Source organism: Ctenopharyngodon idella, chromosome 1, assembly GCF_019924925.1.
Source record: "Ctenopharyngodon idella isolate HZGC_01 chromosome 1, HZGC01, whole genome shotgun sequence".
NCBI classification, from domain to species: Eukaryota; Metazoa; Chordata; class Actinopteri; order Cypriniformes; family Xenocyprididae; genus Ctenopharyngodon; species Ctenopharyngodon idella.
In genome coordinates, this window is record NC_067220.1 from 15,636,028 (window position 1) to 15,650,652 (window position 14,625).

At 36.6% G+C, this 14,625-nt stretch overlaps 1 protein-coding gene across 1 annotated transcript in view; it reads left to right on the forward strand.

Moving 5' to 3' along the window:
* Positions 1-14,625, forward strand: part of LOC127518759 (uncharacterized) — an 81,751-nt gene that overhangs the window by 5,913 nt on the left and 61,213 nt on the right. Inside the window, exon 4 of the mRNA XM_051905879.1 lies at positions 1,956-2,005. Within this exon, the coding sequence (XP_051761839.1) occupies positions 1,956-2,005 (50 nt within the window). The remainder of the gene's footprint in view (positions 1-1,955; positions 2,006-14,625) is intronic.

Below are 14,625 nucleotides of genomic sequence, written 5' to 3' on the forward strand. Positions count from 1 at the left end.
TTCTGGAACGCAATGAGATGTTAGGATCCACTCATCACTCAAAATCTCATGGATGTACTAAAAAAAAAAAAAAAAGTTGTATACTTTTTATTTGTTTAAACGCTTAGGCTAATGTATTGCACGTGTGCAGTCAAATGTCCTGGTGTATGGGCTATGCAGTGTTCGCAGCGATTTTTTCTTCTTTTTGTCTCAGCAATATGCTTGTTGTTTCGGAGTTATGACGCATTTTATATACTTAATAAATGCTTCTTTTTATTGAGTATATAACTTAACATGCAGCGCGTCACCGCGCGTCACCGCGCGTCACTACCGGATAACTGAAAATGGGCAAAGAGGCGGGACATGGTTGGAACTGAGGTGCCTGGTTACTAAAACTACACCCGCCTAGCGCGACGTGATCATGTTAGCAGGCAAAGGAGCTATCTATCTGTCTTAGATACTATCTAAAATATTAATAAAGATAACAAGTTATATCATTTGGTAGTTATAAATGTTTACTATCAATATACGGTGTCTTTTTTTACGATATAGATGCTCCAGCACCAGCCATTGTAAATTTGTGTCAGGTATGCAAATAACAACATGAAAAATCAAACAGGACTTCATACCTTTATAATGAAATAGCGATTGCAAGATTTATCCAATCCGTGGCACTTGGGTAAAATGTCCATGAGTGTCCATTGAAAAACAAAAAACAGTACTTTTTGTCCACAGAAGCGTTAAATCCATTAAATATTGATATTTTAGGCTATTCATTGTTTGCATCACATTTCTTCTGAATGATCTGCTCTCCATCATCGTTCTTCAAGAAATTATGCAACCTGAGCAGCGTTTATGTTGTAAAACTGTATATGATCCTATATATCTCACAAACAAAATAGCCCACGTCCAAAGTATAATTTTTCAAAATGCAACAGTTTTAGTTATAATATCCAAGCAATCTCATGAACAAACTTTTAGTTTTAGCCAACTTTTAGCCAATGCCACAATCCAACAACGTGTGTTCTGTTTATCTTCCGCATGCGTGCACATGTACACAGATGCACATCTGTGTCGAGTTGTGACCATTAACACAGCAAGACATATTATTTTATAATTGTATATATTATTATTTTATAATTGTATAAAATAATCCCGAAAAAAGCACACACGGCAGAGATGCCAAATTCAGTGGCTGGAATTAGCTGAGATGACGGCTCAAGTGACCACGCCCCTTAATTATATAGAACTTTAAGGCTTAATATAATTTAAACGGATGAGTTATAAAAAAATTCACCCCCCTCAGAGTTGTCATGAAGGGCAAAATTAGCTGTATAGACCAAAACCACAATTTGATCCAGGCTGTAAACATGTTTATTTCTGCTGTAAAGTTGACCATTTTAACATGGGGCTCAATGAGATTCTGCTCTCTTTTGGAGCCTGTCCCTAGCGGCCAGTCGATGAATCGCAGTTTAAGTCACTTGGCTTCAAGAGAAACTGGGGGAGGTTGCCGCTTGACTGTAACGCAGTAACAGGGCCTCACCCCTTTGTTGCGTGTTCTCGGAGGCAGGATTTATGTAGATTCTAGGGTTAGTGATGCCACCAACCCGTGAATAAGCTTGTTGTAGTCCCAACCAGCCGTTTGTTGTAGTCCTTAAACAGAGAAAAACAGAGAAATTCTTTAAAAGACAATATCCGTTTGCTTTGAACTTTCAGCGCTGTAACTTTGCAGATACTGTTTATGCTCAAGCAGCAACATTACACTAACTAAAGTCGCAATGAATAACAAAAAATCGCAATGAACCACCCCTTTAATATACAGATAAACAGCTTTGTCAATTAGAGTACTTTGGATAAGCAAAGCTGCAAACAAAATTTGATGGTAATGTAGAAATTGAAACGTAACACACTGAACCATTGCATAAACTCTAAACCATTTATGTATGTGATGTTCTAATTTAAACAATCCATTGTAGATGCTGCGGCAGATCAAAAAGACCATTCGAGAGGTAGAAATACCATTGAGGTATGAACAATGCAAACACGCACATTCATTAAGGCATATAAATATAATATATGTATGTTTCAGAAAGCAACTTCATTATTTCATGAATTTTCTTTCATTCCAGGGTGAGGATGAAGAGGTGTGTTATGCATCTTTAGACGTGAAAACCAGGAGACAAAAACAACGCAAGACAAAGCGAGTGCAGAGTTCAGACTTCAGTACATATGCTCAGGTCAGAACAGACAGAGAATAGAACTAAAATAGAACTGAGGTGCTTTCTGAAACTTTCCAAATATGATAAAGGTCATTATCATGTAACATCACGTAATGATACAAGTTACTTTCGTTACATCTCTGTAAAAGATATGTAATTCCATAATTGGATACTTGGTCCCACTTTATATTGTGTCTTGTACTAACATTTAGTAGCCTGTGTACTAACATTTAAATGAATCATTTGATACAATGTCCTTATTGTGCAAACATTTTTTTACATTGTACTTATATTTAAAAATACCTGCATGTAAATACAGTTGTAATTAATATCTGTAATTACATCTATAATTATAATTGATCCTTCCGTTCCACCTTAACCAACCCTTAAACCTATCCATATTATAAAACCTATCCCTAAACTTACCCGAATCCCACCTCAATAGAAGCAAAAGTGTGTTTAATACAAATAAAAATTTTGCTTAACTTTATTTATTTATTTTTTTCTTTTTATGCAAGTACATAGTTAAATACACCCAAAAGTGACTGGATACTTTAAGTTTTTTTTCCACACATTTATAACTTTTTTTTTTTTTTTTTTTAAATGAGCTGTCACTCTTACTGTTGTTACTCTTTTGCTACTCAGGGGTGCGTTTCCCAAAAGCATCGTTAGCCAACTAACACCGCAAGTTCTGTCGTTACTAACATAGTTGAACGATTTGGTGTTTCCTGAAACCATTGTTCAAACGAACATTCGCAAACTGCATCACAAACTTGTGTGGTTGAACGACAGCTCTTAGCTATGCTTAGAAGCATAGTTTCTTGTTTTTTTTTTTTTTTTTTTTTTGACATGTGGACTTAAGAAATCGTTATCTTGAGCAAAATAAGCAAGCTGACAATGTGTATATTTTATTTCGAATATAAACAAATGTCATTTACATATTTTAGTTTGTCAAGAGATTTTAAGCACCGTTTTTGAAGAGTGCGCATGTGCTTACGAAAGAACGAGCCTATGATTTAATCTGGAAATAAAGCAAAAAATCTGAGAAAAAATGAGAATTAGTCCTCAGATGCCATGTCCGTAATTTATAGCAAAAAATCTAGCATTAATTCGATCTCAAAAATTATTACTCCACCACATGCGTGACATCATTCACTAACGTGGCTGAACGACAGGTTTGTGACAGTACGGTTGTGACTAGCTAGTTGATTTGTTCCACAATGCATGTTAGTGAAGCAGCGAGTTACGCCGTTGTATGGGAAACGCAACCCAGGTCCTCAGTGCAGTACAATGTTGTTTTCCTCTGTTAAAAGTGTTTTAGTACAGCCTTTGTGGACACACAATGATGACCCAAGTAACAGGATGTAGAAGTGGGTTTCCTGTATGAAGCGGTGTTTAGTTTAAGGTATTTATATTAAACTTATTCTTAAACGGAATGATTGCGTTTATCTGACTCAATTTTACAGCTAGTCTCATTCATTTTCCCAAAACATACTCCATGGCAGATGAAGCATAATGTGTTTGAGTAGGTTGTGTTTGGATAACAGTTAGCAACAAGCAAACATTCAAACTAGCTATCTCATCTTAAATCTATCTATCTTATAACTGTAAAGGTAAAAGAGAAATGCCCTCTTTAGTTGCTTCTCTGTAGTAAGGTATATTCTTGTTTTTCCTCTTGTTTTCTTATTTTTCTTTGAACTGGTGCATTCCAGGTCTGCCTTTTTTCTAATTGTGCTTTTAATTCTTTTGAACAGTTAAAATCTAATTGAAATCAAAACAAATGTAAATATTCAAAGCATCAGAGTTGTTCTTCAAAGGAGTTTTACTGAAGTGCACTGTCTGTGTCTTTTCTTGAGGAAGGGTCTTGCTTTGTTTCCAGTTAAAGAGATGACAATCTTAACCACAAATGTTTCCATTCAGTTTAGAGCTTGTGTGAACATGAGACAGAAGTAAGAAAGAGGATGGAGTGTGAAAATGCTTATGTGATGAGTTTGTGGTGAAATTGGTTTGTGTACATGCAGCAAAAGCTTGATTTACTGCAGCAGTCTTTCTTTAGACTCTCTGATGGACGAGGAAGAATCACATTTACTGCATCTCTCAGAATGAAGCACAAAGAGCAGGTTTCAGTTTTATTTGCTTTCATTTTTTACTTTGACAATGCGTCTCACATGACCACTCAAATGATGTTCAGTTCCATGCCATTTAATAATAATGTATCAAAAGGAATCTTTTATCTGTACATTTTTGTCACTGTTTATAATGGATAGTAATGTTTATAGTATGGCAATGTATATTTTTTACTTGTCCATGATCTGTTGTGTCTGAAATAGACTCGTGGTGTTCAGAGCCGTCAGTGTATTTAGTTTTATTAGTGGCCTGAGGGGGGCAGTGTGGATTTGCTTTTTGCAAAATGTCTTAACATTTTAAATGCTTATTACACTCCACATTCATTTGACTAATATTTTAAAGCACCTTTTTATGTGAAGGTCATATAGTAAATAAATGTATCATATCAATTCATGTTGTGATTCAGTTGATTGAGTGTCCTAACTGTGTTTGGCAAATCATTAAAGATATATTAAAGATAAGTGGCAAAAGAACATAAGTGGGAGGAGCATATTCATTTATTATTGTTGTTGTTTATTGTGTAAGTAAGTTGTTATGGGTATGTATGTGTTCCTGGCCCTATAAAAAAAAATGTCAAAAAGTCATGGGAACTCTCTATGACCAGTAGGTGGCTCATGGTTGTAGAAACTCATGGGCTGTGTCCGAAATCGCCCCCTATACCCTTAAATAGGGCACTATTTGAGGGGACAGCCATTTGTAGTGGTGTCCGAAACCATAGTGGACGATGTTGAGTGCACTCATTCAATCCCAGAATGCACCGCAATAACGAGTGTACAACCGATCCACGCTCAACGGCTAGAGAATACCCATAATGCACTGTGAGAGTCGCGCCGTGAATGAATTAACGCGTCTCACCAGGAGATGGCGCCCGCAGCTGAATCAATCATCCATTCATTTTCCAAACCGCGCTGGTCCAGCATTATCATACAGGTATCAATTACTTTTTATTTAATCAATAAATCGTTTAAAAGGTTTGAACATGCTAGTTCAACATAAATATTCATTACTACTGGAGCTGTCGGTTTGCTACATTTCAAAAGATTATTAAACAGTAGCACAAACTATGCGAAATCGGCAGCCCTTCCGGTGCACTCAGTTTCCGAATTCACTCACTCGTTTCATTCACTCCTTCAAGTGGACTATATTAGTGGAGTAATGTAGGGAATAGTGAATGAGGGTATAGGGGGCGATTTCGAACACAGCACCGGAGTTTCTACAACAGTGTTTTACTGTCCAGTCCAACAAAAAAAAAATAAATCCTTTCCATACTTTGCAGAAATGCAAGTCTGACAGAGAAAACTGGATTATAGAGTTATTAGAGGGTTATTGCAGTAACCCTGTTTGTAGTTGAATTAAAAGGGCAAATAAGGTGTGGGTGATAATGAGACATTTAGACCATTAAGTCCATTCAATCATTTATTTATTCTATAACTAAAGTATCTCATCTGCACAATATCTCCTGCAATGAATTTTCAAGAATTTGGAACCAAAATCAGGGTTATTATTAACTACTAAACTATTATTAACTAAAACTATATATTTCCGTTACATAAGATAAATTAATCGTGACATTAAACTGAAATGCCAAAATTTATTCAGACACCTTGAACATTTCATTCAGTTTATTCACTAAAAAAAAAAAAAAAAAAAAAAAAAAAAAAAAGGTAATAAAATATTACTATCTCAGAGTTAAACTGTATCAGAAAAAAAATGTAATCTTAATTATATCAGAGAACACTTAAGCAAAACATGGTCAGGTGTTATGCATTGAACAGAGCAGGAGACGTACGGATCCGTGTGCAAGGCTTTATTACAGAAGCATGGTCAGAAAACGAGCAAGGGTCAGATAACGACACAGGTACATCTCAGGCAAGGCAAAGAATAATCCTAGGGCTGGCGTGGGTCTTCGATCGGCAAACAGCAGCCAGAGGGCTTGACAAGAGAGGTAATCCGATAACATAAGCAGTAGTCTAGGCAAGAAGCAAACGACAAGGCAAGTGAATCAAAGGCAAACAGGAAAACAGGCAACGAGGCAATACAACGAAACTAGACCAGGACTAGAATTGTACACAAAAACTAGGAGAGGGCTCCGTAACGTTGCTATCACTAACATAGCGATATGCGCAAACAATACTCAGCAGTAAGAAAGAGAAAGTCCATGGCTTATGTAGTGCAATGGATCATGGGAACTGTAGTCCGGGGTGAAATACAAAAGTTAGTGTAGTGCAAGAGTCCATGTGGTAAGCGGGTGACCTCTGGTGGTGAGTGGATTTATCAAATTGAACTAAGGCCTAATCCTGGCCTAGGCTAAGCCCTGTCTGTGAAACCGGGCCTTAAACTAACAAAACTAATAAAAATGACAAAACAGAAATAAATAAATAAATATATATATATATATATAATCAAAATCAAAATATTAACAAAAACTATAATAGTATATCAATAATAAAATAACACTGCATAAAATACGACATTATAGATCCACCATATCCATTTATAAAGATAATAAAGATCAACAAACTATCAATCATATAGTTATACTTGTGTTTATTGAATACAACTGTTTTGCTTTATACAGTGCTCAGCGTAAATGAGTACACCCCCTTTGAATAGTAACATTTTAAACAATATCTCAATTAACACAAAAACAATTTCCAAAATGTTGACAAGACTAAGTTTTATATAACATCTGTTTAACTTATAACATGAAAGTAAGGTTAATAATATAACTTAGAGAACAAAATTTTCAGTTTTACTCAAATTAGGGTGATGCAAAAATGAGTACACCCCACTGAAAGTTTCTGGAGCAAAGCTAAATTTTAGACTACAAATGTCTAATTTAACAAGAATTCAACCACAGGTGAGTCTAATTGTTCATTACACAGGTGTCCAGCAGACAGTTGACTATAAAGGGGTGTTAAAATTCCTTCCTATTTCATGCTGTCAGCAATGGCACCACATGGAAGAGAAATGTCACAAGACCTGAGAAAGAAAATAATTTCTTAACACCAGAAAGGTGAAGGCTACAAGAAGATCAGCAAAGCTTTACTTACTGTATCAGTCAGAATACTGTAGCAAAAGTGGTACAAAACTTTAAAAAAGATGGAACTGCAATCATCTCACAGAGACGTCCAGGTCGTCCACGGAAGTTAACACCTCGACAGGAGCGTCTTCTGATGAGAAGGGTTGAAGAAACACAATACGGCGTACACTGCAGAGGAATGGCATGCATGGGTGCCGTCCACGAAAGAAGTCTCTCCTAAAGTCCAGGCACAAAAAAGCCCACCTAGAGTTTGCCAGGGCCCATGCTGACAAAGATGAAGACTACTGGGACTCTGTACTCTGGAGTGATGAGACCAAGATAAATGTTTTTGGAACTGATGGCTTCAAAGCTGTATGGCGTCGCAAAGGTGAGGAATACAAAGAAACATGAAACATGGTGGTGGCAGTGTCCTTATGTGGGGCTGCATGAGTGCTGCTGGTGTCGGGGAGCTGCATTTCATTGATGGCATCATGAATTCACAGATGTACTGCTCTATACTGAAAGAGAAGATGCTACCATCACTCCGTGCCCTTGGTCGTTGTGCACTTTTCCAACATGACAATGATCCTAAACACACATCTAAGGCCACTGTTGGATTTCTGAAGAAGAACAGGGTAAAAATGATTCAGTGGCTCCTGATCTGAACCCAATCGAACACCTATGGGGAATTCTGAAGAGACAAGTTGAGCATCACTCTCCATCCAGCATCCAGTCTCTAAAAGAGGTCATTCTTGAAGAATGGAAAAAGATAAATGTTGCAAAATGTCGCCAACTTCTTCATTTCATGCCTAGAAGACTTGGTGCTGCCATTAAAAATCATGGAGGCCATACAAACTGCTAGATGTAGTAGTTTTTGTTGTGGGGTGTACTCATTTTTGCATCACCCTAATTTAAGTAAAACTGAAAAATGTGTAATCTAAGTTATATTATTAACCTTACTTTCATGTTATAAGTTAAACGAATGTTATATTAAACTTAGTCTTGTCAACATCTTGGAAATTGTTTTTGTGTTCATTGAGATATTGTTTAAAATGTTACTTTTCAAAGGGGGTGTACTCATTTACGCTGAGCACTGTACAACAGCTCAATAAACAAGCACAGTATGGTGTTTCGTTGCACTGAGACTGTGGCTGCATCCACATACTCTCTTGAGTAGGTACTTATTTTGAACAAGTACTTACTTTGCGACCACTAAAAAAGTACATTTTATAGTATGAATCCGTGTAGGATGGCTATGAATGTCATCCGGACGTACTACATTCGTCATGTTGCCATTATAATGTGACCTACCAGTGTTAGTTGGGTCACTTCACTGCCATTCACAAATTCTGTCTCTTGGCCTCATGGGATAGTAAAGTGTCCATCATATGCACACTTCAAAATCTCACCGAAAGTAGTAGGCCATCCGGGTACTTTTTGCCTACTCTTTTATGAGTCCTGTGTATTCAGGCATACTTCTTTTGTCACGTACTGTTTTTCGCCTACTATAGGGAAGTATGTGATTTCAGACACAGCCTAGATCTTTGAGACTGGAAGGTGGGATGCCTCCAAAGGGTCACAATGTAAAACAAAATGGGCCACAGGTGACTCCTACTAAAAATGTAGCAGCCTGTTTTAAAAAAATATGTACAAAAATGAGTTCTATGTGGCATTTGTTGTGGGACACTATGGGAAATGAATATCATCTTCAGTTTGACAAAAGAAACACACACTCAAACCTAAAAACAACAGCAATAAAATAGCTTGACCTTAAGTTGGATTTGCCATGAAGTTTATTTTTGCTTGCAGCATTAATTTCTGTTTCCACATGAGTAGATATCAGACATTCTTCCAGCTTAATAACAGAGTAATCAAACATAGACAATGTCGATGCCGGTCAGTCGAGGAACAGATGATTTATAATTTTTTAAAATTGTAAATTGTATATTTATTATTATTATTATTTGTATTAACATTTTTGATAATGTCATTCCATACTACTGCACATTTTAAATGACACATGCATGCGTGAGTGTGTGTGTGTGTGTGTGTGTGAGTGTGTGGTGCTATTTTTGACCAACTAATCAGCCATTCACATGCACACTTTGCACTCTTGACACATTGATGTTAGCATTTTATGTTAACATTAGTTAACATGAGCTAATAATGAACTGCACTTATACAGCTGTCACAGTCACGCCAGGCTCCACCATCACCCAATCACAGCGCACTCCTTCACCCGAATACTGATCACACACACCTGCACCCCATCAGCACAGCTATCACCAGCAGCATAAAAGACACGCTCACTCAGACAGTCATTGTCCGGTCTTGTTAGCATCTAGACTTACCTTCATGCTCACCTCAAGGACTCCTTCAAGCTACTTACCTGTCTCCAGCGTGTTACCAAGTCTCTTTCGTTGTTCCTCGTCTCATGTGAGTTCTCCTGTGTCTTCTCTGCTCCAGTCAGTCTCCAGCCTGCTTCTTCTGCCAAGGAAAAGGACAGTATTACTCAGATATCCTTATCAGTTACCTGCAAATTCCACGTTCACTCACCTGCACTGCCGTTCACTCTTCTGGTTGTTCAATAAACATCCGTTACCTGCATTCCTGTGTCTCTGTCCCTTCTATATTGTAACAACAGCATTTATTAATGTTTGTTAATGTTAATTTCAGCACTTACTAATACTACATTTACTAATTATTAAAATCTTGAAAACATTAGTTAATGTACTGTGAACTAACATGAATAAACAATGAACAACTGTATTTTCATTAAAGATGGAGTAAGTAGATTTTCAAAAACACTGTTTGGAAGTTAGTCGGAAGTTAGTCGACACCAACAACAAACGTGTAACCAATCAGCATTAGGGGGCGTATTACAGTCAAGGAGACAGAATGAGCAAGAGGGAGATTTGAAGAAAAAAAAAAAAAAAAAAAAAACCTATTAGTGGAATGAAGGTTTATGAATGGGCAAGCACTTTAGGACCCATGTTGATATTAGAAAAATCTTTCCAGCACTGGAGAGAGCTAAGCAGGAAGCCCTGAAAACAGACGTGGAGGCTGCTTCGATTCCGCTTCACATGTGAGTAACACTGGGATTTGATTGTGTGGAACTGCTGTGCTGTTGGCGACTAACAATGCAAAATTTGATTTACTTGTGTATATAATGCTTCCTTGTTCGTTCATCAACCGCACTTCATTTTTTGTGAAGCATTTTGTTACTTTTTAACTGTGATAAACAGACACCCACTTGCATTGTGTGTGTAACAGAGGCCAGCTAGTGAGAGTTGTGCAGGTAAACCACTGCGCTCTGATGACAGCTAGAGAATGCGGTGTTTAGTGTCATTGTTAGTGCACTCACCTCGCCTGCCAGCAGTGATCGGGCCGGGGTTCGAGACTGACTCGGAGCAGAGTGGTTAGAATTGGAGGGTGAGTTTTGGCAAATACATGCTGTCAGCTTTGGTGACACTTTTCTCCTCTGCTGTCACTGTGTGTTTTCGCTCTGATAGGAAATAATATTACAGGACTGTCATTTGTTAGATAATCACATGAACACAGCCATACATTCTTGTATAAGGTGTCTCATTGTCATTTCTGAAATAACCACGTCTGCATTTGATTCCTAACAGCTGTTCTAAATATAGCATTCACATGCATCTCAAACACAGAAAAGATTAACATGCTAGCACAAACTGGGATCTGGGAATCTCTAATAGAGGAAGTAACTTCATGTTCTGGACTGAACATCACCTCCACTCCTCGTCCATCTGTGTGTACTGTGTCTGTCAGCCTCACAATTACAATCATTGTGAAAAAAAACATCCAGTTTAATAACTGAATGATTAAAATAAGGAGTAATAAAGTTACTAAAAATATACCAAAGGGCATAATATTAAACTGTTTATTTGTTATGAATTTGTGAAAGTGCTGCAATGTCTGTTTAAAAGAACAAGAATACAAAGCAAATGTATGTTTAAAGTGTCTGTATTGTATCTACATGACTTTTCATGTTTTTAGGCTCCAAATTGAGTGCTGAGATACTCAAAGCTAATGTTCTTCAGGTAACTATTCTATTGTTACTTGATGTCAGTAAGCTTCACTGTTTCAAAGATTTATAGTTTAATGAGGTATTTCACTAGTTTAGATTGTTCTCTCTTCCTCTCTTCCTTATTTCAGGCAGATTCTGTGAAGAAACATCAGTGCGAGACGAGTAAAACTGGAAAGATCTGGAAACACTCTCAGCTGTTGCTTGTAGGCCTGTATAGCTGCTTACGGCATGCTTTTTTGTACATACTTTTTGCACTAATCACAATAAAGCATAGTTCAAGCATGCTTTCAATAAGTGTTAATGATTTATCTATCAATATAAAAAGGTGTTTTGGAATGATTTTAAGCCCTTATTTGGTCCAAAGCTTTAGGGATTAACATTTTATTTTCTTGATAATATTAACATAAATTATTTTCCATGTGTGTTAAGATTATGCAGAACATGTAAAAAAAAAAAAAATATTCAGCTTTATTATTCAGATGTTCCCAGCAGCTGGTCTAAAAGTAAACGCGTACAGTTTTGTGTCTATGTTTTTATCTGTAGATTATGAATATCTCAAAATACATGTGGGTGTAAATTGTCAAATAAAGTTCAGTCAGTTCAATGAACACAAGTTTTGTCAAATGTTTAGACAGAATGTCTAATATGCTTATGCTATGAGAGTGTCTGTGAATATGAAATTATGAAAATTCAATGGCTCCATCTAGTGGCTAATAATAGTTCAAACTGGTCTGGTCCTCCTTACAATTGTAGATAATGATGTCATAAACACTTACCCACAAACCATTTCATCAGGACCAAATCATGATAAGGGCACAGAAGTCAGGAAATGCTTTTATGAGTGATAGACTGAATTAAATGAATCACACGTGTGCTCAAATTAGTTTTCTTTTCTTCTCATAATTTTAAGTATTCACATTACACAGTGCTCAAGATATAAGATGAGACAACCCTCAATATTCAAGATAAAAACAATGCTGAATTAAACCATTTATGCTTAAAAACTTGAATAGTGTTGAACAGTTATTGGTCTTCAGTAGCGGAGCAGAGACATAATTAGCTTGAGCAGATTGATATATTGCAGGAATATATTGTAGACGTTGCATGCAGGTGTTATATTACAAAATACAACAGTGGCTTTTTGATGGCACAGGATGTAAGAAGCGATTTTCGTGTGTGAATTCAGTGCTATTTACAGGTCGTCATGGTAATAAAGAGAGTCCGGCCTTCTGTTTGTTTTTCTGAGGTAAAAGTCCAAACCACAAATGTTTCCAGTGGTCTTTGTGACTGTCTTCTTGTCTTGCTTACTTCCTTTTTAGCCTGTTAATTTTACAGGTTTATTTTATTTTTTTTAAGTTAAAGTTAAAAAGGGCATGACCTCTTCATCTAAGGTGTACTATTATGGAAACCGAACAACTCATCTCTCTCTGGAAAAACATTTCTGCTAGTTCTTATTATATCATTGCTTGATTAATTCTGGAAAACTTTACCTTTCTCACTGAAGAAGCAAGATGAACAGAACAGAAATTTGTATCAACATTGTATCAACAGTTCTGGTCTCTTGAACATCACCTGCACTCCTCGTGTATCAGACTGTGTTCTCTGCTGGACGCTGCTGTTCAGTGTGTGTCCGGTGTGTGTTCTCCTCTCCTCCATCTGTCTGTACTGCCTCTGTAATTATTCACAGATTCATACTCGTTTTTTTTTTGCACTATCACAGTTTTACTTTAATGTAGAGATAAACAACCTTTGTTAATGACCAGTGACTTAGATAACCAACTCGTCTGGTTTTAGAAAATGACCAAACGTTTTGCTATTTAAGACTCTTATTCCTCATCTGGTATCATTTAAAGCCCTTTGAAGCTGCACTGAAACTGTAATTTTGATCTTCAACCGTTTGGAGACCATTAAAGTCCACTATAAGAAGAAAAATCCTGAAATGTTTTCATCAAAAACCTTAATTTATTTTCGCCTGAAGAAAGAAGGACATGGACATCTTGGATGACATGTGGGTGAGTAAATTATCAGGAAATTTTTATTTGAAAGTGGACTAATCCTTTAACCACAAATGTTTCCATCCAGTTTAGTGCTTGTGATCATATGAGACAGAAGTAGAAAGACAGGGGTTAGTTTGTCAGTGTAAGTGCTTATGTGGTGAGTTTGTGGTGAAATTGGTTTGTTTGCATGCAATTACTGCAAAAGCTTGATTTACAGTGGCAGTCTTTCTTTAGACTCTCTGATGGATGAGGAAGTATCACATTTACTGCATCTCTCAGAATGAAGCACAGACTGTGGGTTTCAGCCTAGAAGTTAAGACTCTGAGATGGACTTCACACATTCCAGTTAGAAGATGAGAGAAAAATATTGACACTTTTATACCTTTTATACCATTTAAGTCACTAAACTCCAAGGGACTATCTTACTCAATTAATGAATTAAATGTATCTACTGAAGTAAAAAAAGGAACAACTTTGACATTAACTAACACTGGGTAGATAATCTGTTGTTGAACCCAAAGTACAGCTCTTGGTGCATTTACATTTAAATCTACATACTGTACATTTTTTGTTACTGTATGTAATGGACATGATTTAAAGTTTAAGTCTACATGTCCTTGATCTGATTATGTCTGAAAGAGACTCAATTTAGTGGTTAGAGCAGTCAGTGTGTTTAGTTTTACTAGTGACCTGAGGGGGCAGTGTGCGTTTATCTTCTGAAATGTCCAAAATATTCTTATTTTTCTTATTATTATCAGCTAATGCTTGTTTTCCCATATTTATTGGGTTCATTTTTGTGCAGCACTTTTGAACTGCACATTTTGCTTAAAAAAAAATCAGCTCATCAGCACAACAACCCATAAAGACATCACCCTTTACAATAATGATTTATTATTATTATTGTCAAACCCTACAATTTCACCCTCCCATTTCACTTGGATATACGTCACAGTAGTGAAGAAAATACTATTGCGACTTCCGTTTCATGCTGTACGTCTGTATTTCTCAGTTTCACACATTTAAATCTACAGCATTACTTGCCCCGCCTTCTTCGTATCAAGTGTGCTCACTGAGCTTATGTAGAGAACAAAAAAAGTTTTGCATGCACCAGATTCTAATGAAGGGAGCAGGGAAGGCAATATATATATATTTTTTTTTTTTTAAATAACAACTTAAAGTTGTTAAAGGCATGGGAAGAATACATCCCACTAATCATACAAGCTACTGTTC